Source organism: Pongo pygmaeus, chromosome 9, assembly GCF_028885625.2.
Source record: "Pongo pygmaeus isolate AG05252 chromosome 9, NHGRI_mPonPyg2-v2.0_pri, whole genome shotgun sequence".
In the NCBI taxonomy this organism is placed as follows: Eukaryota; Metazoa; Chordata; class Mammalia; order Primates; family Hominidae; genus Pongo; species Pongo pygmaeus.
Genome location: NC_072382.2, coordinates 3104068 through 3129016, shown reverse-complemented (window position 1 = coordinate 3129016; position 24949 = coordinate 3104068). Strand labels below are relative to the sequence as shown.

The 24949-nt window shown below is 54.1% G+C and overlaps 1 protein-coding gene across 2 annotated transcripts in view; it reads left to right on the top strand.

Moving 5' to 3' along the window:
* OSBPL5 (oxysterol binding protein like 5) overlaps positions 1 to 15828 on the top strand; it is a 74097-nt gene extending 58269 nt beyond the window's left edge. For both annotated transcript variants that reach the window (XM_054439515.2, XM_054439516.2), the window contains exons 12-22: positions 180 to 278; positions 952 to 1048; positions 2414 to 2512; positions 8775 to 8872; positions 9274 to 9363; positions 9446 to 9582; positions 10057 to 10242; positions 10551 to 10677; positions 12459 to 12597; positions 13206 to 13308; positions 14815 to 15828. In XM_054439515.2, the coding sequence (XP_054295490.2) occupies positions 180 to 278; positions 952 to 1048; positions 2414 to 2512; positions 8775 to 8872; positions 9274 to 9363; positions 9446 to 9582; positions 10057 to 10242; positions 10551 to 10677; positions 12459 to 12597; positions 13206 to 13308; positions 14815 to 14953 (1314 nt within the window). In that variant the 3' untranslated portion in view covers positions 14954 to 15828. The remainder of the gene's footprint in view (positions 1 to 179; positions 279 to 951; positions 1049 to 2413; positions 2513 to 8774; positions 8873 to 9273; positions 9364 to 9445; positions 9583 to 10056; positions 10243 to 10550; positions 10678 to 12458; positions 12598 to 13205; positions 13309 to 14814) is intronic.
* Positions 15829 to 24949: the final 9121 nt, after the last annotated feature.

The window sequence follows — 24949 nt, the reverse complement described above, 5'->3', positions numbered from 1 at the left end:
GCAAAGCATAGTCCCCACAAAGCAGAAGTGAGGTGTTGTTCCCAGATGCTAGCAGCAAACCAGGCCAGCAGGCAGCGGGTAGCCCACCCACGCTGCCCCTCAGTCCACATCCCTCACCTGCTCTGCACAGCGGGCCCCTTACCCACCTGGTTCCTCACACAAGTCTCTGTTGTCTGCAGGGAATCAAGAAGCCGTACAACCCCATCCTGGGGGAGACCTTCCGCTGCTGCTGGTTCCACCCCCAGACTGACAGCCGCACGTTCTACATAGCAGAGCAGGCAAGAGCACCTCCGCTGCGCCCAGCCTGGGCGCGGGGCTCTGTGGGGGCGGGGCTCCGTGGGGGGGCGGGGCTCTGTGGGGGCGGGACTCTGTGGGCGGGGCTCTGTGGGGGCGGGGCTCTGTGGGGGCGGGGCTCCGTGGGGGCGGGGCTCTGTGGGGCGGGGCTCTGTGGGGCGGGGCTCTGTGGGGGCGGGGCTCTGTGGGGGCGGGGCTCCGTGGGGGCGGGGCTCTGTGGGGCGGGGCTCTGTGGGGGCGGGGCCCTGGCAGCAGGCAGGGGCAAGCGTGACCCCGAGGGCCCGCTTCCCGGGGGCCCCACATCCTGTGCACCGGAAGGGCTGTGGACCCAGCCGCTGCCAACAGGGATTCTTGCAAAAGGTGCAGACACCACCATGACTGTAACAGCAGACAGTGTCTCCCTAGGGAGAGGACAGTGTGTCCCATCTCCCAAGGGGGCCTTCTGGGGCAACTCAGGGCCCGCAAACCCCAAAGCTGAGGCCTACCTGCCCTAGGCGTCGTAAGCGAGAGCCAGGAAGGCCCCTACCTGAATCCTGGGACCGGGGGAGGGGATGCGGCGTCAGGGACAGGGAGGGGTTTTTTGGGGGAAGCTGGGCTCTCGCTTCCTGGGATTACCTGTTTCCGGGGCCGTTTACAGAGCCGCCTCCCTGCACGCAGGTGTCCCACCACCCGCCCGTGTCTGCCTTCCACGTCAGCAACCGCAAGGACGGCTTCTGCATCAGTGGCAGCATCACAGCCAAGTCCAGGTTCTATGGTGAGGGGGTCACCCCGGGCGCTCCCTGGGGCCTCAGGGAAATGCGATGGTCGGGGGGCGCTCCAGGAGCCAGTGGACCAAGATCTCAGGTGGGGGCCATGTGCCTGTCCCTCCCAACCCCTCGTAGTCAGAGACCATGTGGTGGTGAGGTGGTGAGGTGCTCAGACCCGGCCATCAGGCAGAGCTGGCCCGCAGCTCCCCTGAGCTGAGAGTGGGCACCTTTTGTAGGGACGCTGTGAGGACTGAGAGAGGGCACCTACATGGAAAGGTGCGGACTGGGCCTGAGCAGCCCCAGAGCACTGCATGACTATTTGAATTGGCTAAAATGAAATGAAACCTAAGGTTGGGTGCGGTGTCTCACGCCTGTAATCCCAGCACTTTGGGAGGCCAAGGTGGGTGGATCACCTGAGGTCAGGAGTTTGAGACCAGCCTGGCCAACATGGTGAAACCCTGTCTCTACTAAAAATACAAAAATTAGCCGGGCATGGTGGCACCTGCCTGTAATCCCAGCTACTCGGGAGGCTGAGGCAGGGGAATCGCTTGAACCCAGGAGGTGGAGGTTGCAGTGAGCCAAGATGGTGCCACTGTACTCCAGCCTGGGTGACAGGGTGAGACTCTGTCTCAAAAAAAAAAAAAAAAAGAAAAGAAAAAGAAATGAAACTGAAACTGCAGTCCCTCTGTTGCCACATCACACAGGCTCAGTGTTGGCCCCAGAGTGGGACAGGCAGGAGGGAAGCTCTGGTCTTCAGAGACAGCCCCATTGGACTGCACTGCTCTGGGGCCTGGCAGACTTGGGTGCTCAGAAAGTGTTCGTTTGCATTTCGTCCCATCCGTTGTACCTTTTGCATCAGTTTCATCCATGGGCAGGTGTGCGCCTGTTGCCTCTGTGCGCTCGGCTCTCTGCTGGGTGTGTGGAAGTCTGGGAGGGGGTCCCAGGTGCGACCCTCAGGTTCAGCCCACCTTTCCCAACTCTGTCCTCTCCTCAACAGCAGTACCTGTGACTCATGGCCCTGAGCAGGGCGCACCCCCTCCACAGGGATGTTTAAAATCTGAGCAGGGCTCAGTCGAGTTTGAAAAAGTTTGCAGCCTCTACCCTGTGAATCTTCAGTTCTGTGACTGCAATAAACCGCTAACAAGTCAAAGGTGAAATAACCTCTCAGCACAGATGTCCTGTGCACACTGGTCAGGGATTTTACAGAATCTGAGGCCCAGAGAAGTTAAGTGACTCATGTACAGTCACACCACTGGAAGTGCCAGGAGCGTGTTCAGCTGTTGGAAGGAGCTCAGACCCTGTGACTTAGGGGTGGCCTCAGGTGTGAAGGGGCTGTCCGCACTCACTGGTCCTGCTGCCTCTTGTCTCTGCAGGGAACTCGCTGTCAGCACTGCTGGATGGCAAAGCCACGCTCACCTTCCTGAACCGAGCCGAGGATTACACCCTTACCATGCCCTATGCCCACTGCAAAGGTGAGAGGCTCAGCCACCCACCCCGAGGTCAGAGCCAGGCTCTGTGAGAGCAGCTAGATGCCAAAACCCTTTGGTTATTTGCTTGAAGGTATCTTTACTTTGCCTTCGTTTGCCCATGACTTTTTTTTGGGGGGGGGGATAGAGTTTCGCTCTTGTTGCCCAGGCTGGAGTGCAATGGCGTGATCTCGGCTCCAAGTAGCTGGGATTACAGGCATGCGCCACCATGCCTGGCTAATTTTGTATTTTTAGTAGAGACAGGGCTTCACCATGTCGGTCAGGCTGGTCTCAAACTCCCGACCTCAGGTGATCCGCCCGCCTCGGCCTCCCAAAGTTCTGGGATTACAGGCGTGAGCCACTGCACCCAACCTCGCCCATGACTTTTGAAGGTGGGTAATTCCACGTAGATGCTGTTTTACTGCCCTTTGAATATGTGCGTTTTGCTTGCCTTGTGGCTTCCATTGCTGTTGGGGATGATCAGCTGTCAGCGTATTTGTTACACAATCTGCTTTTCCCTGTAGCTGCTTTGAAGATATTTTCCTTGCCTTGGTGCCCTGTAGTCTTGCTATAGTGTTTCAAAGTTTGGATTTCTTTTTTATTTTTTCATTAATAGACTTTCTTTTTTACAGTAGTGTTGTGTTTACAGAAAAATTGAGCAGGAAGTATAGAGAGTTCCTGTGTGTCCCCTACACACAGTCTCCCCTGTTATTAACATCTCACACTGAGGTGCTACATTTGGTACCATCAATGAGCCAATACTGATACATTGTTACTAACTGAGTACACAGTTCACCTTCCCTTTCACTCCTTGTGTTGCTCATTCTGTGGGTTTTGATAAATACAGAAGGACATGTCTCTGCCATTACCACATCTCACAGAATAGTTGCACTACCCTAAAAATCTCTTATGATTAGACATGAATAGATGGAGCCACATATTCCTCGGTCCCCCCAGGCCCTGGCTTTTTCCAGAATGTCATATAGTTGGAATCATATGGTGTGGAGCCTTTTCAGATTGGCGTCTTTCACTTAGCAATATGCACTTAAAGATTCCTCCACCAGGCGTGGTGGCTCATGCCTATAAATCCCTGCACTTTGGGAGGTAGAGGTGGGGGAATCACTTGAGCCCAAGAGTTCAAGACCAGCCTGGGCAACATGGCGAAACCCTGTCTCTACAAAAAGTACCAAAAAATCAGCCAGGCATGGTGGTGCACCTGTGGTCCCAGCCTTGGGAGGTTGAAGTGGGAGAATAACCTGAGCCCAGGGGGCAGAGGCTTTGGGGAACCATCGTGGCACCACTGCATGCCAGCCTGGGCTGGCATGAGACCACATCTCAAAAAAAAAAAAAAAAATCCTTGCCGGGCTCAGTGGCTCACAACTGTAATCCCAGCACTTTGGTAGGTCGAGGCGAACGGATCACCTGAGGTCAGGATTTTAAGACCAGCCTGACCAACATGGAGAAACCCTGTCTCTAATAAATATACAAAATTAGCCAGACGTGGTGGTGCATGCCTGTAATCCCAGCTACTCAGGAGGCTGAGGCAGGAGAATCGCTTGAACCCGGGAGGTGAAGGATGCAGTGAGCTGAGATCATGTCATTGCACTCCAGCCTGGGCAACAAGAGCGAAACTCCATCTCAAAAAAAAAAAAAAAAAAAAAAAAATCCTTCATGTCTTTTTATGGCTTGATAGATCTGGATTTCTTTTTAATTTGTGCTGATTGAGGGTTTTTGTTTGTTTGAACTCTTTGCACCTGAGGTTTCGTGGCTTTGATGAAGTCCAGAAATTTTTAGCCATTTTTTTAAGTGCCTCACTCCTGATTTCTCCATTTTTCCTAGAACTCCAATGAGACAGAATTTAAACCATCTCCTCCTCTGCTTTGTCTCTCTTAATGTTTCCATCATATCTCTTATCTCTTTGCATTCTAGATAATTTATTTAGATGTATCTTTAACTCTAATTATCTTGATGTGTAACTCATCCACTGAGTTTTCCATTTTGATATATTGTTTCCCAAGAAGTTCTACTTGGTTTCATTTCAAACCCGCCTGTTTTCTTTGTTTGTTTTTGTTTTTGTTTTTGTTTTGAGACGAAGTTGGAGTTTCACTGTTGTTGCCCAGGCTGGAGTGCAATGGCGTGATCTCAGCTCACTGCAACCTCCACCACCTGGGTTCAAGCAATTCTCCTGCCTCAGCCTCCTGAGTAGCTGGGATTACAGGCGCCCGCCACCACACCCAGCAAATTTTTTGTATTTTTAGTAGAGACAGGGTTTCACCATGTTGGCCAGGTTGGTCTCAAACTCCTGACCTCAGGTGATCCGCCTGCCTCAGCATCCCAAAGTGCTGGGATTACAGGTGTGAGCCACTGCGCTCGGCCTTGCCTGTTCTTTTTATATTCATACGTTTTTCCTTGGTCATGTTTGCAATCCTTTCTTATAAATCTTTGAGCATTGTAATAAACATAGTTGTTTTATCATCTCTATCTGGTCATTCTCATATTCTATTTTGTTTGCTGCTATGTCCCCACTGTCCATAGTGTTGCCCTTGAAGGTGCTCAATAATTATTCAAAGAATGGCTGTATTTAGTAAAACCTTGGGATTCTAATTTGCTAGGTTTTTGTTTGTTTGTTTTCGTTTTGTTGGCTGAAATTGTTTTGTTGGTTCTCACATTTCCTTAGTAGGTTGTTTCTGGGACACAGAGGAAGTATAGATTTGAATCCCAAACGTACCCTACACATTCATGGAGAGTTCTGGGGTTTCTTTTTAACCCCTGGAGCGCAGGCCCAATACAAATGTTTCCTTGACTCTCCCTCTGGAATGAACGGCCTTTCTGCGACTGTTCCTCTTGTTGAGGGTGTAGCCATGTGAGAGTGCCTGCTTAGTGGAAATGTCTCGGAAAATATCTCTCCTGGTTACTCTGACCCAAGGACCTGTCCGCCACTTCCCACGGGAACCTCAGAAACCAAGATCTCAGATCAACAAATGCCCCTCTTTCTCTTCCCCCCTTTCCTCTCCTCCTCCTCCCATCTTCCCCCTCTTTCCTCTCCTCCTCCTCCCATCTTCCCCCTCTTTCCTCTCCTCCTCCTCCCGTCTTCCCCCTCTTTCCTCTCCTCTTCCTCCCGTCTTCCCCCTTTCCTCTCCTCCTCCTCCCATCGTCCCCCTTTCCTCTCCTCCTCCTCCCGTCTTCCCCCTCTTTCCTCTCCTCCTCCTCCCGTCTTCCCCCTCTTTCCTCTCCTCCTCCTCCCGTCTGCTCCCTTTCCTCTCCTCCTCCTCCCATCTTCCCTCTTTCCTCTCCTCCTCCTCCCGTCTTCCCCCTCTTTCCTCTCCTCCTCCTCCCGTCTTCCCCCCCTTTCCTCTCCTCCTCCTCCCGTCTTCCCCCTCTTTCCTCTCCTCCTCCTCCCGTCTTCCCCCCCTTTCCTCTCCTCCTCCTCCCGTCTTCCCCCCCTTTCCTCTCCTCCTCCTCCCGTCTTCCCCCCCTTTCCTCTCCTCCTCCTCCCGTCTTCCCCCTCTTTCCTCTCCTCCTCCTCCCGTCTTCCCCCTCTTTCCTCTCCTCCTCCTCCCGTCTTCCCCCTCTTTCCTCTCCTCCTCCTCCCGTCTTCCCCCTCTTTCCTCTCCTCCTCCTCCCGTCTTCCCTCTTTCCTCTCCTCTTCCTCCCGTCTTCCCCCTCTTTCCTCTCCTCCTCCTCCCGTCTTCCCCCTCTTTCCTCTCCTCCTCCTCCCATCTGCTCCCTCTTTCCTCTCCTCCTCCCGTCTTCTCCCTCTTTATTTTTTCTTGTGGGGGAATTCCCATATTTTCTTGCATGCTCATTGACTCATCCATGCTTCATATATTTTTTTCAACTTTTTATTATGGCAAATTTCAAACATATATAAAAGTACAGTACACCCCATGTACCCACAGCACAGCAAGCCACCCACCTTCATGCTCTCTGCTGAATTAATTGGAAGTAAATTTCAAATATCATGTCATGTCATTTGTGTATTTTATTTTATTTTATATCATTAAAGATAAGGATTTCCCTTCTTTCTTTCTTTTTTTTTTTCTTTTTTTTTTTTTGACAGAGTCTCACTGTGTCACCCAGGCTAGAGTGCAATGGTGCAATCTCAGCTCACTGCAACCTCTGCCTCCTGGGTTCAAATGATTCTCCTGCCTCAGCCTCCCGAGTAGCTAGCATTACAGGCATGCGCCACCACACCTAGCTAATTTTTGTATTTTTAGTAGAGATAGGGTTTCACCATGTTGGCCAGGCTGGTCACAAACTCCTGACCTCAAGTTATCAGCCTACCTCAGCCTCCCAAAGTGCTGGGATTACAGGCGTGAGCCCCCACGCCAGGCCGGGATTTCCCTTCTTAACCATAGCCACAATACTATCATCAGACCAAAAACAAACAAACAAACTCTTTGTTGTCATTGAGTCTACAGTCTAGGTTCAGATCCCCAGCTGCCACGTGCCTGTGTCTTGATCCCCCACACACGTGACAGCTGGCCGTTTGGCTAGGTCTCTGCATCAGGCCATGCTCCGTGCATGGCTGCCCTGTGTTTACGTCTTCTTTATGTCCCTGCCTCCTGTTTTTCCCTTGCAGTGTGTTAGTCATTTCCTCCTAGTCCCTTCCAGCATGGATTTTCCTGACTGCATTCCTCTGCCCTTGGGATTTCCTATAAACCACCAATTGATTTGATCTCAGGATGCATGATCACGTTCAGCACAATTTTTTTCAACACAACGCTTAATCGGGGGTTTTGTGTCTTTCCACAGCAGGGTGCACAGGGCCTGTTGTTCTTTGTGACATTAGCGGACATTGATTCTCAACGCCTGGATCCGTTCATGTAGCAGGCATTGCTAGATGGTGACGTTCCATCCTCTTTCACTTAATCACCGGAAGGCTTCTCGAAAGAGAAACTTCCCCTTGTCTACTATGTGGTTACCCAACAGGATTGGTTTGTTTTAGGATAAATCCCAGGTTTTTTATATTTTCAAAATAATGAATTTTTCCCCTGCTGTCTTCCAAAGGTGACTGGCAAAGGTCATTATTGCCACGTATTATTTGATAGGAACGTATTTGGTGATTTCAGAACCTTTCAGTTGTTAACTTTATTGATATTGAAATTGCCCCATCTTTGGCCAATGGGGGCCATAGTTGGCTCTAGGGCCCCCTGCACACCCCAGTAGCTCTGCTGGCATCTTTCCTTCTGCCCTGACCATGTGTGCACCTAGGACATTTCCTACACTAGACCTCAAATCGACCATTTCTCCAGGGAGCTCCAGGTTCCTTTCACTAGGAAATAATATTTAGTGATCACAATCTGGAGGTCAGATCTGCTTTGTTTTTCTTTCTTTTTTTTTTTTTTTTTTTTTTTTTGAGACAGAGTCTCACTCTGTTGCCCAGGCTAGAGTGCAGTGGTGTGATCTTGGCTTACTGCAACCTCCGCCTCCTGGGCCTTCTTCCTCTCCGTGGAGCCTGGAGACCCCCCAGAGCTGCACAGAGAAGCCGCTTTGTCTTTCTAGGCTGCATAGCTTTCCATCGTGCTCATGGGCCAGGGTGCACTCATGCAGCCCCCTCTGGAGGGATTTGGGGGTGTTTCAAGCCTTTGTTGCAACAAATAGCTTGTTGTTCCTTTTCTTCATTTTTAAGAGACATATTTTGCCACATATTTCTAAGTGGTTTTTAGAGTGCGAATGTTTGCTTTTGATGGCGGTGGTGGTGGTGCTTTAATTAGATTAACTCCTCCGTATGCCAGACATGGAAGAGTTGTTCTTTCCTTCATTAATTGAAAAAAAAACACAAAAAGATGTATTAATTTTTTTAAACATACGGGATGCCATCATGGGTGCTGGTGCCCGCTGTGTTCTGGGTGCCATCCTGGGACGCAGCGGTGAGCGAGAAGATGCCTGCCCTCAGGAGCCCGACGCCGGAGCGGGAACTGCAGAGTCAAATGAAGCACGATGCGTGTTTCACAGGGCTGGTGGCCTCCCGGGAGCCTGGAACAGGAGGCGACACCTGGCATGAGCAAAGGCCCTGGCGAGGACAGAGCCCCTTTAGTGGTCCCTGAGGGACCAGGCGTGCCTCCCAGGCTCCACGCCTCCCAGGCTCCGCACCCCCACCAGCCTCTCCCTGTGGGGTTCTGCTCCCAGCGTCTCCTGTCCTTCTCACCCTCCCGGGGACTGACACAGGCCTCCCAGGGATCGGTGCTGCTGGGTCGGGACTCAGCAGGGCCTGGGGCTCAGCAGGGCTGGGGCCGCCTGGCCCCTGACACTGGCTGCATTTCAGGAATCCTGTATGGCACGATGACCATGGAGCTGGGTGGGAAGGTCACCATCGAGTGTGCGAAGAACAACTTCCAGGCCGAGCTGGAATTCAAACTCAAGGTAGCGTTGGCTGCAGCCTGGGGAAGACGAGGCCAGGGAAGGAACGAGGGCTTGGGGATCCCCCTCACACTCTCCCCAGGCCCCAAGGAAGGTTCCCCAAGGCAGTGCACATGAAGGGAGCGGCTGTTGACATCCCAGAACACAGACAGGGCCCAGAGAGGGCAGGCTGCTGCCTGCAGCCACACAGCGGAGCCAGCCTAGGCCGCGTCTCTGTGGCAGGGACACTAAATCCTTGAGCAGAGGCGTGGGGGTCCCAAAGGCCTCGCTGGCGAGTATTGGGTCCATCCCTCCTGGGCTCCCAGGCACCCCAAGAGAATAACTCTTCCGTGCCCCCATGAGGATGTGATTCTGAAGGCCCCAGCCCCCGCTTACTGGGCTCTGTTCTGGGTGTGGCCCTGCAGCCCTTCTTCGGGGGTAGCACCAGCATCAACCAGATCTCGGGAAAGATCACGTCCGGAGAGGAAGTCCTGGCGAGCCTCAGTGGCCACTGGGTAAGGGGCCGTCCCTCAGGGCAGGCACGGCCGGGCGGTCATCACCAGGCCAGCCTCTGACCACGCTGGCCATCTGGGGCAGGACAGGGACGTATTTATCAAGGAGGAAGGGAGTGGAAGCACTGCGCTTTTCTGGACCCCGAGCGGGGAGGTCCGCAGGCAGAGGCTGAGGCAGCACACGGTACCGCTGGAGGAGCAGATGGAGCTGGAGTCCGAGAGGTGAGGCCTGTCAGCACCCAGGGACCCTGCTGACCACAGCCCGACATGGCCGGGCAGGCAGGTCAGCAGGGCTGCAGTGCTGTCAGCATGGCCCCAGGATGTCCCTGGCAGGGAGGGCAGGCCTGGTGCACCCCTGGTGACAGATCACGTGTCCTGGAAAGGACAGATGGAGGGAGGGGGTGTGGCCTGGAGAGGAGCAGGCTCCCCTGACCTCTCACTGCATCACTGCTGGCGGGTGACCAACAGGTGCACAGGGAGGTCCCTGCAGGCGGGAGATGGGAGCTCAGTGTTGGAAAAACCCATCTCATGGACAAAAGAAAAGCTCCCTTCAAAGTAGTGAGCTCCCTATCACTGGAGGCAGTCAGGCAGAGGTTGCTGTGTGCCTTCCTTCTGGTGCCAAGGGGCCCTGATTCCCAGCTGCCTAGGGGTCGGGCTGCCTGGGCCACTGGCTCAGGGCGGGTCGCTGGCCCGCAGGCTCTGGCAGCACGTCACCAGGGCCATCAGCAAGGGCGACCAGCACAGGGCCACACAGGAGAAGTTTGCACTGGAGGAGGCACAGCGGCGGCGGGCCCGCGAGCGGCAGGAGAACCTCATGCCCTGGAAGCCACAGCTGTTCCACCTGGACCCCATCACCCAGGAGTGGCACTACCGATACGAGGAGTGAGTGCTGGCAAAGCCCTGGGGGCCACAGGGTGGGGCTGGGCCAAGCAGACAGGCTGAGAAGGGCCCAGGGGCTCCTGGCTTCCCTCTCACCTTCAGCCTGTCCCCTGGAGGAGTCGGTGGGGGAGGGTCAGATAGTGACACCCCCCACCATCAGTCCTTACTGCAGGCCCTGCCCGTGGGGTGTGGGCAGTGGTCATTCTCCTGGAGGTCTCTGGCCACTGTTGGGGGGCTGAAGCCTGGGCCAGGACAGCCCCCTCACCTGAGGGCCACTGCCTGTGCTGATGGATGCCCTCTGGACCCTCCAGCCACAGCCCCTGGGACCCCCTGAAGGACATCGCCCAGTTTGAGCAAGACGGGATCCTGCGGACCCTGCAGCAGGAGGCCGTGGCCCGCCAGACCACCTTCCTGGGCAGCCCAGGGCCCAGGCACGAGGTCAGCACCCCACAGGCCCTACCCAGGGCTGGTCTTAGCTGCACGTGTGGCCACCACCACCCCTCGCTCCTCACCTCGCTCCTCCCTTCTCGTCGCTCCGCTAAGTCTTGGCCCTTTTCTCCCAGCGGACCTGGGACGCAACCTTAGGCCCTCACGCCCTCATCCCCCAGCCCCCCATCCCCTTTCCTTCTCCGCCCAGCATGGGACTCAGGAAACCGGGATTTGCAGGATGCTCAGTTCTAGGGGCATCTTGGCGTGTAGGACCCTGTGTCTGCTGTCTCTGTCCACTGCCCCCAAAGTCTCCCTCTGCCAAGTTAGCAGCCACATTATCCCATTCCACTGATCAGGAAACAGAAGGTCAGGGCAGCCCAGGGCCCTGCCCAGGTAGGAGGAGGAGGAGGAAGCACCTGCACAGATCTTGTGTCTGGAAAGGGGAAGCAGGACAGCAGGGAGGCTCCAGGGAGAAACCCGAGGAAGCTGCCTAGGGTGTGTCTTGGTGCCATGCCTTGGGCGGCCACCAGGTGGCGCCAAACCCACACGCCCCCCGTTCCAGGTGTGCTGAGCTGCACCGCACCAGCCGTGCACCTACTGCGTGCAGAGCCTGCAGAGCCTGCAGAGCGCGGCCAGTGCTCACCCGCAGCGGGCAGCATGGGGGCGTGTTCCCCAGCTGATGCCGTCTGGGCCAGACTCAGATGAGAGGCCATGCTTGCCTGATGGCCCTAACTTCCCCAGCAAGCTGGGGGCCGCAGTATCTCCTTGACTGCATGTCCCATGCTCTGCCTGCCAAGGGACTAGGGAAGAAGCCTCAGGAAGGCAGACAGATGCACCCCCTCTGTCTGCAGCACTGTTTCCATCCCCCCGGGCTCAGGCCAGACTGCTAGCTCCTGCCTTCCCTTGGCCCCAGCCCCTCCCAGTCCCACTCCTCAGCCTCTCCCCACCGATCTCCAACAGATGTCCACCCCCAATGCCCTCTGCAGCCTCCCACCCCTCAGCCCCTGCAGTCAGCCTGGGCCCTGCCATGCCTCAAAAACTGTCCCATGGAGTACCTTGTGGCCAAACCCCTCTGCCCCACCTCTGACCCCACCTGCCCCGGCTCTGACCTCACCTGCCCCATTGCTGACCACACCCAACGCGGAGCGTCCCTGGCACCTCTCTGGTCCCGAAGGCCTATTGTTACATGGTGCTCCCACAGACAGGTTCTGCTCTTTCCCCACCCCTGAGCATCGGTTCCTGTTCTGGGTTCCTTGTGAGCTCAAGTAAGGGCTGAATGGATGAGCTCTGCCTGCACTCCTGGGGTTGTGAGCAGCCGGCTGAGTCTTGGGGTTCCCCCCGGGAGATGCCCCTTGACATGGGGACCCTAGCCATCTGGGGTTCCTATGGACCTGCCAGCTCCCACAGTGGCCTCGGCTTTCATCTGTCCTCGTGGCTCAGGGGTCAGAACCACCCTCGGCCCCCCATGCCATCATCTCTGCATTTATTGGATGCAACCCCGTGGTGAGCACAGGGCAGGTGTGTCTGCACCGCCTTGCAGGCCCTGGCTCACTGTGAGGGGTCAGCAACTCTGTCTCACCCACGAAGAAACAGGCCCAAAGGGACCATGGCTACTCCAGGCCATGCTGGAGCTGAGACAGATCCCTCCAGCCAGCTCCACAGCCCAGCAGCTGCCCTCCCTGCTGGCTGCCGCCTTTAGCACTGTCCTGGCATGAGCACACCACATGTCCCTGGGGCCTGGGCAGGGGGTGTGGGTGGCTTTCAGCTGCAGCAGCTCCATTTCTCTGCAGAGGTCTGGCCCAGACCAGCGGCTTCGCAAGGCCAGCGACCAGCCCTCCGGCCACAGCCAGGCCACGGAGAGCAGCGGATCCACACCTGAGTCCTGCCCAGAGCTCTCAGATGAGGAGCAGGATGGTGACTTTGTCCCTGGTGAGCCCCCTTGGGCCCAGCCCCAAGGCCTCTGTCTGGTGGACGCCTCAGATGCTGACGGGGCTGGAGGGGAGGCCAGAGAAGCACCTGCCCAGATGTAGGGCAGCCTCCCAGCGAAAGCTCCTCTGCTGCCCTGAGGGGCCCCCCAGCAGGCTCTGCCCTCTCAGAGTCTGGGAGGCAGCCCAAGGGCCGACAGGGGGAATGGTGGGGGCGGGGAAGAAAGGGAGTGGGCCCAGGCCAGGGGTTCCCCAGTAGCGGGAGGGGTAGGTCCAGTGGCATCCTGCCCCAGCCCTCTGCTCCTTTCCTGTCACCGGGAGCTGTGTCTCCCCGACTTTGTCCCTGCCTCTTTAATGGATGGGCCTTGCCTTGGCCACTTCTGCCTCCCAGGCCTGTTAGTGGCTGGTCCAGCCTGGGAGTTCCCTCCAGAAACATCCTCAGCGCCCCTCCCTCATCTCCGTGTCTCCAGCTTGGCCCTGCAGGTTTCCCATGAGGTGGGGCGGAGGCCCAAGCTGGATATGACCCTGTGACCCATATGCCAGCCCCACCGGGCCTCCAGCTCATCCTTGCTTCTCCCCTCCCCTCCTGTGTCTCCCTCGGGGCCGTCCCAGGTGGTGAGAGCCCATGCCCTCGGTGCAGGAAGGAGGCGCGGCGGCTGCAGGCCCTGCACGAGGCCATCCTCTCCATCCGAGAGGCCCAGCAGGAGCTGCACAGGTGGGCCACACTCAGGGTTTCCGTCCGGACTCCGGGTCAGAGAGTGCAAGAGACCTGGTAGAGCTAGGGCGGGAGGTGGGGAGGCCAGGAGGCCGCGGCCAGGGTTGTCATTGGAGCTGGAACCCACAAGACCTCCAGGGTGATGAAAGGAAGACAACCGCCGAGGGCAGGAGAGAGGGTGTGAGAGTGGCGGGCGGTGCGGGATGATCAACCAGCCAAGTTGGCCATGCCTGGCAGATACTGAGCCGGAGATGTCCTGAAGCCTAGAGGAAGGTACCAGCCCAGCATGGCCTGGGGTAGCCCCAGGAGAGACCCTGAGGTGTGCAGAGCGAGGTGGCAGTCTGGGCTCACTGTGATGGCCCCGCACCTGCGCACAGTGGCTTCTCAGGAATGGCTGGGGAAGGAGCAAATGGGAGTGGCCGAGAGCTGGCGGGTGCAGGCCACCAGGGCCACATGGCCCCTTCCTGTCAGCAGATCCCACCGATGGGGAGCAGAGCACAGGGTCCCTCTCGGGTCCAAAGCTCCTGGCTCTGAGCTAGGCTGAGGGTCTCACTGGCTGTGGGACCTTGGCTGTCACACCTCAGCCTTCCCTCTGTTAAGTGGGCTTGATAGCAGTACCCCAGGGTGAAATGCAGCCAGGGCACAGGCCCGGGCTCTGTGAGGCTCAAGAGCCTTGGAGAACTGTTATTGTCCCCATGTAAGCATTTCCAGAAGGTGCTCCCTGGTGAGGCTGTGTGGGCAGAGAAACAGGGAGGCCTGGCTCCCCAGAAGCAGGTCAGCTGTCAGGCAGGTGGCCAGGACTCAGCCAGAAGCTTCTGCAGCAAACTGGATACCGCGTGAGAGGCCAGGTCCCTCCACGGCAAAGTATTCCAGCTCAGGGCCAGGGCCTCCACAGCAGGGTACTGCCGGCAAGGGGCTCGGACAGCAGCATCTACTCCCTCACGGTCCCGGAGGCTGGAGTCCGAGATCTCGGTGCCACAGGGCTGGTTTATCCTGAGACCTCTCTCCTGCCTGGCAGACACCACCTTCTCACTGTGTCTGTGTCTTCATCTCCTCTTCATATAAGGACACCAGTCCCATGGGACCAGGGCCAACCCTAATGGTCTCAATTTAAATAAATACCTCTTTAAGGACCCCATCTCCAAATACAGTCTTATCTGAGGTGGAAGGGGTTAGGACTCCAACATATGCAGATGGCAGAGGCATGACTCAGCCATAACCACAGGGCTGGGACAGGGAGGATGTAAGAGGCTGACTCCCCGATCCCTGACCCTCCTCTGCCCTGGATGTGCCCAGGGAATCCCTGTATAGCCATGGTGCTGTGGAGCCTTCCCACTAACAAGCTTTCCACCCCCACCCGCTCTGATGCCCCTGGAGGGCTATCCCGTCTCCACCTCAGCCCTGTGTCCAGCACCTGGTCAAGCACCCAGGGCACCGTCCTGGCCTGTGGGAGGGGGACTTGCTGGCATTGGCACAGCCCCCACGATCTGTCCCCTGTCCTTGCAGGCACCTCTCGGCCATGCTGAGCTCCACAGCACGGGCAGCACAGGCACCGACCCCAGGCCTCCTGCAGAGCCCCCGATCCTGGTTCCTGCTCTGCGTATTCCTGGCGTGTCAGCTGTTCATTAACCACATCCTCAAATAGGAGCCCTGGGGGCAGAGCTCCTGGCCAGCCCCGAGCCCTCCCTCCCAGGCACCCAGCACTTTAAGCCTGCTCCATGGAGGCAGAGAGGCCCGGCAAGCACAGCCACTGTGACGGGGAGTACAGGCGCAGGAAGGACCCGGGGCCACAAGGGCGCTGCGGGCCCAGGTGTGCTGGGCCCCTCTCGGGGGCACTGGCCTCTCTGCAGGGCTTTCTGCCCAGCGCCGGCCTTAATGCTAAAGCCAAATGCAGCTTCTGCTGTGCGACGCACTCCTGGCCATCTTGCCGTGTCACCCCCTGTCCAGCCTCCACTTGCCATGGGGGATGGATGGATTTAGGGTGGGAGGGCCTGCAGGGGCCCTGGATGGTCACACCCCAGCAGCAGTGAGTGGGCAGGTTTGGAGGAGCAGCCAGGGAGCCCCGAGTGGCCCAGGAGTCCCCCCACACACGGATGCATAGGCCTGCCTTCCGGAGACCCTGTCCACATTGCCGGGGCCACCCTAGTGGGGCCACTGGTGGGTGCCAGGGACAGGTTAGGGCCGCTCTGGGGAGGGCATTTTGGTTTTTTATTCCACCATGTGCGGTTTGGATGGGAGCCCCACAGAGGTAGGTCCTGGAACCACCCCACCCCCACACCCGGACGCTCGCTCTGGTGGGGGCACACGCAGGTGGAGGTGGTTGTGGGTGCAGGTGTGTGCAGGGGTGTGGGGGGCGCAGGGGTGTGGCTTAGCTGGCCCCGCACCCGAGCCGGGGAGGCTCAAGTTCGCCACTTTACTCAGACCGATGCACAGTCTTCCCATTTTACACTTTTTTAATAAACATAATTGCAATATTTTAGGCAGGCTGCGAGCCGCAGTCAGCCTTCACGTCTGGCCTCAGTCCCCGTGTCCGTGCCGCTCTGCGTGTGCGTGTGCGTGTGTGTGAGCCTCTACACATATATATACATAGAGAGCCTTAAACTACGTCGTGGCGGTGCCGTCTGAGCTGTAGCGGATGGTTTTGTTTCCAGTTTTTGTACCCGTGTCCTTGTCTCCCCTCCTCCCCCATCTGGGGATGTGTCTGTGCTCCACACCTTGAAATAAACAGACACATATGTGTGCTCTTCTTGCGGGACTTCTGGAAACGAGAGGAGGGCTTCCCAGAAAGACTCAAGGCCAGCGTGGAGCTGTGTGGGGCTGGGTGGAGGGGCCCGGGAGGGAGGAGGGTGCAGAGTTCACAGGGAGCCGTGGGCAGCCGGCCCGCCCTGTGGAGCAAATGCTGGGAGGCTGGAGTCCCATCACCGAATGAGCCAGTGGGGGACACAGAGTGACACTGCCCACAGGCGCTCCAGGCACCTCAGAGGCTGCTGGGAGGCATTGGCACAGCCCCTGAGGCCAATGCTGCCAGTTACTGAAGGGGACCCCCCAGGATGGACCACCTGACCCGCTGCCCCTTGCTTCGGTTCCACTGTGGCCACCACCCCTGGTACTCAGACACCAAGGCCAGTGAGTGGGCCTGCCCAGGGTGCCCCTGAAGGAGGGGTGGGGCACCTGACCACAGGCCTCAAGTGACAGCAGAGGGAGACTGCAGCCCACCCCTCACAGCAACCAGAGGACAAGGGTGATGAAAGGGAGGGCAGCCAGGCAGCGCCCAGGAGAGGGGGACGCGAAGGGCCTTGGGTCACCACCTCCCTCTGCACCTCCCCACCTCGACTCCCCAAGGCCCCAGGAGAGGAGGGGCTGTGGCTGGGGCAGAGGGAGAGGCAGGGGGTCCTGCCCCCCCAGCTCCTCTGAGGAGCCTCATGTCCGCCTCAGCCAGCCAGGACTCCCAAGACCCCACCTCCCCCCTGCCGAACCACCTGGAGGATGGGGCGGGGGGCCCTGCCTGGCTCCAGTGCCCCTATGTGGAGGCCACACACCATGGGGCAAACATGAGCTCAGAGTGTGAGCCCTGGGGGTGACAGCCTTCTGCATCTTGATGCCGGGGCAGGCTGTTCCAGACACCCTGCCCGGGACCCCTATCTTGCCACCTGCACCCCAGGCCCGTGCAAAGCAAACGTGCTCAGCCAGATGCCCTGCCCAGAGGCAGCCTACCCAGGGGTCTGCCTCCCACCAGCTCCAGCTCACCACAAGGCGGGCCCTCCCCCAACACCCCAGCACCTTACACACGCAGGGGCAAGACTGGAATCCCCTCCAGAATTCTCCCTCTATCTTAGAACTGTTTATTTTTTAATTTATTTTTGAGACAAAGTCCCACTCTGCCACCCAGGCTGGAGTGCAGTAGTCCAATCGAAGCTCACTGTAGCCTCGACCTCCCAGGCTCAAGCGATCCTCCTGCCTCAGCCTCCAGAATAGTTGGGACTACAGACATACACCACCATGTCTAGCTCATTTTTTTTAGAGACAGGAGTCTGACTATGTTGCCCAGGCTCATAAACTCCTGACCTCAAGCGGTCCTCCTGCCTTGGCCTCCCAAAGTGCTGGGATTACAGGTGTGAGCCATGGCTCCCAGCCTCTTGCTGAGAACTATTTTAAATCAACAAGGAAGAGAAAGCAACTATCCCAGAGGAAAAAAACAGAGTCCAGACCCCAGTGTGTCTAGGGTGAGCATAATCCTAAGGGAATAATTCAGCTGATGCCCAAAGAGGTGCCTACACAGGTGTTCAGGGAGCACTTTACAACCGTAATCACCTGGCCTTGGTTTGCAACTTTGCAGGAGGTGGAAGGGAGGGCACGTGACCAGCATTTCAAATGTTCAACAAGGTTCATTGTAGCCAGTGTCACTATTTGGAGAGCTCCAGATGTCACTCTTTGGAGCTCCTGGGGCAGGATTCATCAAATGAATATGCCATAGAGGCTGTCAAGGTTCAGGGGAAATCAACTGGTCTGAAATCAAAAGCCCAGGCTGCACTGATTGTGTTGAAGAGGGCGCAGTGAGAGCTTCCAGCTCATCAGAAGAAAATCCTCCATGCTGCCAACTGTGTTGGTATCTTAGCTGCAGGGCTTACTGCAGATGCCAGACTGTGACGGATTTCATGCGCCAGGAGCGTTTGATTCCTGATGTGTGTTTGACACTCTTCCTGTGTGTCCTGTTATATCTCTAATTGGAAGCAAGACAGAAACCAGCGTAACAGGCTGGCCAGAGACCTTATGGTGCTTGTTGCTGGCTGTGATGACAGGTGCCACCATGTTTTCTTTTCTTTTCTTTTTTTGTTTTTGTTTTTTTTTTTGAGACAGAGTCTCACTCTGCTGCCCAGGCTAGAGTGCAGTGGCACAATCTCGGCTCCCTGCAACCTCCACCTCCCAGATTCAAGCAGTTCTTATGCCTCAGCCTCCCCAGTAGCTAGGATTACAGGCACACACCACCACGCCCAGCTAATTTTTGTATTTTTAGTAGAGACGGGGTTTCACCATGTTGGCCAGGCTGGTCTTGAACTCCTAAGCGCTAGTGATCCACCAGCCTCAGCCTCCCAAAGTGCTGGGATTAAAGGCGTGAGCCACCACCCCCCACCAAGCCCCCCCATATTTTCCAAATCTGTCCATCTGGGATTTTGACCGCAGAGCTATGTCCACTGAAGCCCATTTCCAATCAGCTCCTACTCACCTGGAGAGACTTGTGTAAGTTTATGGAGTGTGATTCGAGTGAGCTGCTTAAAGTGGTTTGCACGCCTCAAGAGAGACATTTCTGCAAGGCAGGACTTAGCTACACTGAATGTTTCTGCTGGAATTGCTGGCAAAGATATGGGGCTTACCACCTGTGATGATGATGCTGCATCTCCATTCCTGGAAAGACCTGGAGAAAGGTCACAGAGGAAAGCATGGCCCGCTGCACCTGCCGACGCCACTGCAGAGAAGGCTGGCGACCTGGGGAACATCCTGAGAAACTAGGAAATATGTGCATTACCAAATACACAGAGTGAGGAGAAGGCAGTGATGACAATAATCTACACTTAGACCCCAAAGCTGCGGCGTGGTGGGTCGGTGTGCTTTAAGAATCAGTCCAGACATGAGTTTTTTCCAAGCAACCTCACCAAAACCATACCATGGAGGGCCTCTCTCTCAAGGGGGCTTATACACTCATTCTCCAGAAAGTACAGATATCGGCACAAAGAAAATAGTGTCATTTCGGTTTAAAGACAACTGTAGAATAAAATTAATATTATGAAAACAAATAAATAAAATAATAAAACCCTGAACATGGTTTTTGGGTCCATCAATGAAGGGTTCTCCAGGTGAGTTTTGTATGCGGACCCTGGAGAGAAAACGGCAGGTGGTGACGTTTGCTGATGATGGGGGTTCCAGAGCTGTGCCTCCTGCCCTACTGCAGCAGGGCACCCCTTCCTGGTCTCAGTCCCCAGCCCTCCCCTGCCCTAAGCCATGCCATTTGAGGGGCTATGCCTGGCTAAGCCACCTGGGCTTCGGTTCCACATCCCAGACCAGACAGGAGACTGCAGGAGCAATGGTGGCCTTTCCCCAACCTGCCCCTGCCCCCAACTCTGCTCAGAAAATATTGTGGGAATGAGGGAAGGAGGAGGGACAGATGCAGGCGGTGCTGGCTGAGCACCAGAGCTGGAAGGGCCCCCTAAGACATCCTGGGGGGGGAACAAGGCTAGAGGTGGTGCTTGCCCTGGAGGGGCTGGGGAAGGGGAGGCCGGTGAGGAGCCCCCTTTTCTCTTCCAGGCTGGTGTAGCCTGGACCCTCTTGGGGTGCATGGTCAGGGGTGAAAGTCAAGATACCTCTTCCCCTCCCTAGGAAGTGGCCAGGCAGCAAGGAAAACGTCTTGGGCTAGGCCGGGGGGCAGGGGTACTGGGGAAGGGATGGGGAGGGCCTGTGCTGGGGGACGCCAAATTCCGAAGCCTGGTCAGTGGCTTTACAGTTTTAGCTCTTATATTTAGGTCTTTGACAAATTGTAAGGAAAACAAATCAAAACTACAATGAGTCAACACTTCAGATGTCTTCAAGGTATATTCACATTGCTACATGTGCCAGAATTTCCTTCCTTTTTTTGGCTGAATTAGTATTTTCTTGTATGAATAGACCACATTTTGTTTATCCATTCATCTGTTCATGGATACTCACGTTTTTTTTCCTTCTGCCTTTTGGCTATTACAAGTAATGCTGCAGCCAGGCGCGGTGGCTCATGCCTGTCATCCCAGCACTTTGAGAGGCCGAGATGGGCAGATCGCCTTGAGGTCAGGAGTTTCAGACCAGCCTGGCCAACATGGTGAAACTCCGTCTCTACTAAAAATACAAAAATTAGCCAGGCATGGTGTTGGGCACCTGTAATCCCAGCTACTCGGGAGGGTGAGGCATGATAATCGATTGAACCCAGGGGGCGGAAGTTTCAGTGAGCCGAGATTGCACCATTGCACTCCAGCCTGGGTGACAGAACAAAACTCCATCTCAAAAAATAAAAAATAAAGAAATAAGTAATACTGCTCACTGTTCACAATAGCAAAGACATGGAATCAACCTAAATGCCCATTAATGGTAGACCAGATAAAGAAAATGTGGTACCACGGAATACTATGCAGCCATAAAAAAGATCATGTCCTTTGTAGGAACATGGATGGAGCTGGAGGCCATTATTCTTAGCAAACTAATGTAGGAAGAGAAAACCAAATACCACATGTTCTCACTTATAAGTGGGAGCTAAATAATGAAAACACATGGATGCAGAGAGGGGAACAACACACACTGGGGTCTACTTGGGAGTGGAGGGTGGGAGGAGAGAGAGGATCAGAAAAAATAACTCTTGGATACTGGGTGATAAAATAACCTGTACAACAAACCACATGACACGAGTTTACCTATATAACAAACCTGCACATGTATCCCCAAACCTAAAATAAAAGTTAAAAAAAAGAACAACAGCAATGAAAACAATGAATAATAAATAAATAAATAATGCAGCTATGGATGTGGGTGTATAAATACCTGTTTGAGCACCTATTTTCAGGTCTTTTGGGTATGTAATACCCAAAAGCAGGAGGGACAGACATGGGGGGTGCTGGCTGGGGACCAGAGCTGGAAGGGACTCCCAAGACATCTTGGGGGAGAACAAGGCTAGAGGTGGTGCTTGCCCTGGAGACTCTGGGGAAGGGGAGGCCGGCGAGGGGCCCCCTTTTCTCTTCTCGCCAGCCACCACACCCGGCTAATTTTGTATTTTTAGTAGAGACGGGGTTTCACCATGTTGGCCAGGCTGGTCTTGAACTCCTGACCTCAGGTGATCCGCCCACCTCCACCTCCCTAAATGCTGGGATTACAGGCATGAGCCACCACGCCTGGTCAATATATTGTTGTTAACAGTAGTCACCATGTTATACATGGAAGTTACTCCTCCTGTCTTGTGGACATATATCCAAAAGTAGAATCTCTGAATCATACAGTAATTCTATTTTTACTTATTTTACCTTATTCTTTAAAAGTGACAGGGCCAGGCACAGTGGCTCAGGAGAATCACTTGAACCCAGGAGGTGGAGGTTGTGGTGAGCCGAGATTGTGCCATTGTATTCCAGCTGGGCAACAAGAGTGAAACGCCATCTCAAAAAAAAAAAAAAGAAAGAAAAAGAAAAAAAAAGTGACAAAGTTGAATATATTACAATGTACACCGTGATCTTCTACAACATGTATCAATTGTGGAATGGCAAAATCAAGCTAAGTGACATAAGCACACCTCACATAGTTGTTCTGGTGATAAGAAGACTTAAAATCTATTCTCTCAGCATTTTTCAAGAATATAATATATTGTTGGTCTTTTGTGGGTTTTTTTATTTCTGTGAGAGGGAGTCTGACTGTCACCCAGGCTGGAGTGCAGTGGTGCGATCTTGGCTCACTGCAGCCTCTGCCTCCCGGGTTCAAGCGATTCTCCTGCCTCAGCCTCCTGAGTAGCTGGGATTACAGGTGCCCGCCACCACACCCAGCTAATTTTGTCTTTTTAGTCGAGATGGGGTTTCACCATGTTAGCCAGGCTGGTCTTGAACTCCTGACCTCAGGTGATCCGCCCACCTCGGCCTCCCCAAATGCTGGGATTGCAGGCGTGAGCCACCACGCCCGGTTAATATATTGTTGTTAACGGTAGTCACCATGTTATACATGGAAGTTACTCCTCCTGTCTAACGGAAATTTTGGAATCTTTGACCAACATTTCCCCAGCCACCTCCTCACCACCTCTCCAACTCCTGGTAACCACCATTTTACTCTCCACTTCTGTGGGTTCAACTTTTTTAGACTTTGCATGCGAGTAAGATCATGCAGCATTTGGCTTTCTGGGCTGGCTCATTTCACCTAACATAATGTCCTCCAGGCTTATCCATGTTGTTACAAATGACAGGATTTCCTTCTTTTTCCTTGCTGCATAGTATTTCATTGTGTATACATGGCACATTTTCTTTATCCATTTATCTGTTGATGGACACAGGTTAATTCTCTATGTTGGCTCTTGTGACTAGTGCTTCAATGAACAAGGAAGTGCAGATATTTCTTTGATATACTAACTTCACTGGTTTGGAGCATCTACCTAGCAGTGAGATTGCTGGATTATATAGTAGTTCTATTTTTAATTTTTTTAGGAACCTCTGTACTGTTTTCCATAATGGCTGCAATAATTTGCACTCCCACCAAGAATGAGCAAGGATTCCCTTTTATCCACAGCCTCACCAACAGTTGTTATCTTTGGTCTTTTTGATAATAGCCATTCTGATAGGTGTGAGGTGGTATCTCATTGTGGTACTAATTTGCATTTCCCTGACGATCAAGATATTGAGCATTTTTTCATATACCTATTGGCCACTTGCATATCTTCTTTTGAGATATGTCTATTTAGTCCTTTGCCTATTTTTTAATTAGGTTCATTTCTTGCTATTGAGTTGTTATATATTCTGGATATAAACCCCTTATCAGTTGTACAGTTTGCAAATATTTTCTCCCATTCTGCAGGTTGTCTGTTCACTCTGATGACTGTTGCATTTGCTATGCAGAAGCTTTTTGGTTCGATGCAATCACATTTGTCTATATCTGCTTTTGTTGACTTATTTTTAATTTTTCAAGCAACTGTTTTCCACAACAGTGACACCACTTTGCATCCCCAGCAGTGGTACACAAGGGTTCCATTTTCTTCATTAACACCTCTTTTCTGTTCTTTTGCTTTGTTTTGTTTTTTGATAATAGACATCCTAATGGGTCTGAAATGGTATATCATTGTGGGTTTGATTTGCATTTTCCTAATGATTAGTAATGTTGAGCATCTTTTCTTTTCTTATCTTTTTTCTCTCTCTTTTTTTAATGGAGATGGGGGTCTCTCCATGTTGCCCAAGCTGGTCTTGAACTACTGGGCTCAGGTGATCCTCCAGCCTCAGCCTCTCAAAGTGCTGGGATTACTGGCATGATCCGTCATGTTCGGTCAAGCATCTTTTCATCTGCTTTTTAGCCATTTCTATATCTTCTTTGGAGAAACGTCTTTTCAAGTCCTTTGACTTTTTTTTTGTTTTCTTAGACAGGGTCTCACTCTGTTGCCCAGACTGGGGAGCAATGGCATGATCACAGCTTACTGCAGCCTCGACCTCTCTGGCTCAAGCAATCCTCCCTCAGCCTCCCAAGTAGCTGGGACCACAGGTGCACGTCACAACACTCAGCTGATTATTTTTTATTTTGTGGAGAAACGGGGGTCTCCCTATGTTCCCTAGGCTGGTCTTGAACTCCTGGCTTCAAGTGATCCTCCTGCCTCGGCCTCCCAAAGTGCTGGGATTACATGTATTAGCCACCGCACCTGGCTGGGGTTAGTTCTTCTTTAAATGTTTGGTAGACTTGGCTGGGCGCAGTGGCTCACGTCTGTAATCCCAGCACTTTGGGAGGCCGAGGCAGGTGGACCACTTGAGGTCAGAAGTTCGAGACCAGCCTGGCCAACATGGAGAAACCCTGTCTCTACTAAAACTACAAAAATTAGCCAGATGTGGTGGCAGGCGCCTGTAATCCCAGCTACTTGGGAGGCTGAGGCAGGAGAATCGCTTGAACCTGGGAGGCAGAGGTTGCAGTGAGCCAAGACCATACCATTGCAGTTCAGCCTGGGCAACAGAGCAAGACTCCAACTCAAAAAAAAAAAAAAAAAAAGGCCGGGAGCGGTGGCTCACGCCTGTAATCCCAGCACTTTGGGAGGCCGAGGGGAGTGGATCACGAGGTCAGGAGATCGAGACCATCCTGGCTAACACGGTGAAACCCCGTCTCTACTAAAAAAATACAAAAAATTAGCCAGGCATGGTGGCAGGCACCTGTAGTCCCAGCTACTCGGGAGGCTGAGGCAGGAGAATGGTGTGAACCGGGGAGGCGGAGCTTACAGTGAGCCGAGATCGCGCCACTGCACTCCAACCTGGGAGACAGAGCAAGACTCCGTCTCAAAAAAAAAAAAAAAAAAAGAAAGGAAGTTCCTAGAGCCAGGTCCATTCTTCTAACATTGCAGCAGGGAGCCTCATATCAGGAAGGCTGGTGGAGGGCTGCCGAGGTGAGAAATGGAGAAAACATTCCAGAAGAAAGAACTGGCCTGCCCTTAGGAAACATGCCTAAGGAGGCCCGCACTGTCTAAGTGAAATGTTAATGAGATTGCTAAAAGAAAAACCTTAGCCAAATTAAATTTATTTATTTTTATTTTATTTTATTTTTGATACAGAGTCTTGCTCTTGTTGCCCAGGATGGAACGCAGTGGCATGATTTCAGCTCACTGCAACCTCTGCCTCCCAGGTTCCAGTGATTCTCCTGCCTCACGCTTCCAAGCAGCTGAGATTACAGGCAACCGCCACCATGCCTGGCTAATTTTTTTGTATTTTTTAGCAGAGATGGGGTTTCACCATCTTGGCCAGAGTGGTCTCAAACTCCTGACCTCAGGTGATCCGCCTACCTCAGCCTCCCAAAGTGCTGGGATAACATGCGTGAGCCACCGCACCCAGCCTAAATTTAAGAGTTTAACTGAACAAAGAATAATTGGGAATGGGGCAGCCTCCCAAGCCAGAGCAAGCTCAGAGATTCCAGC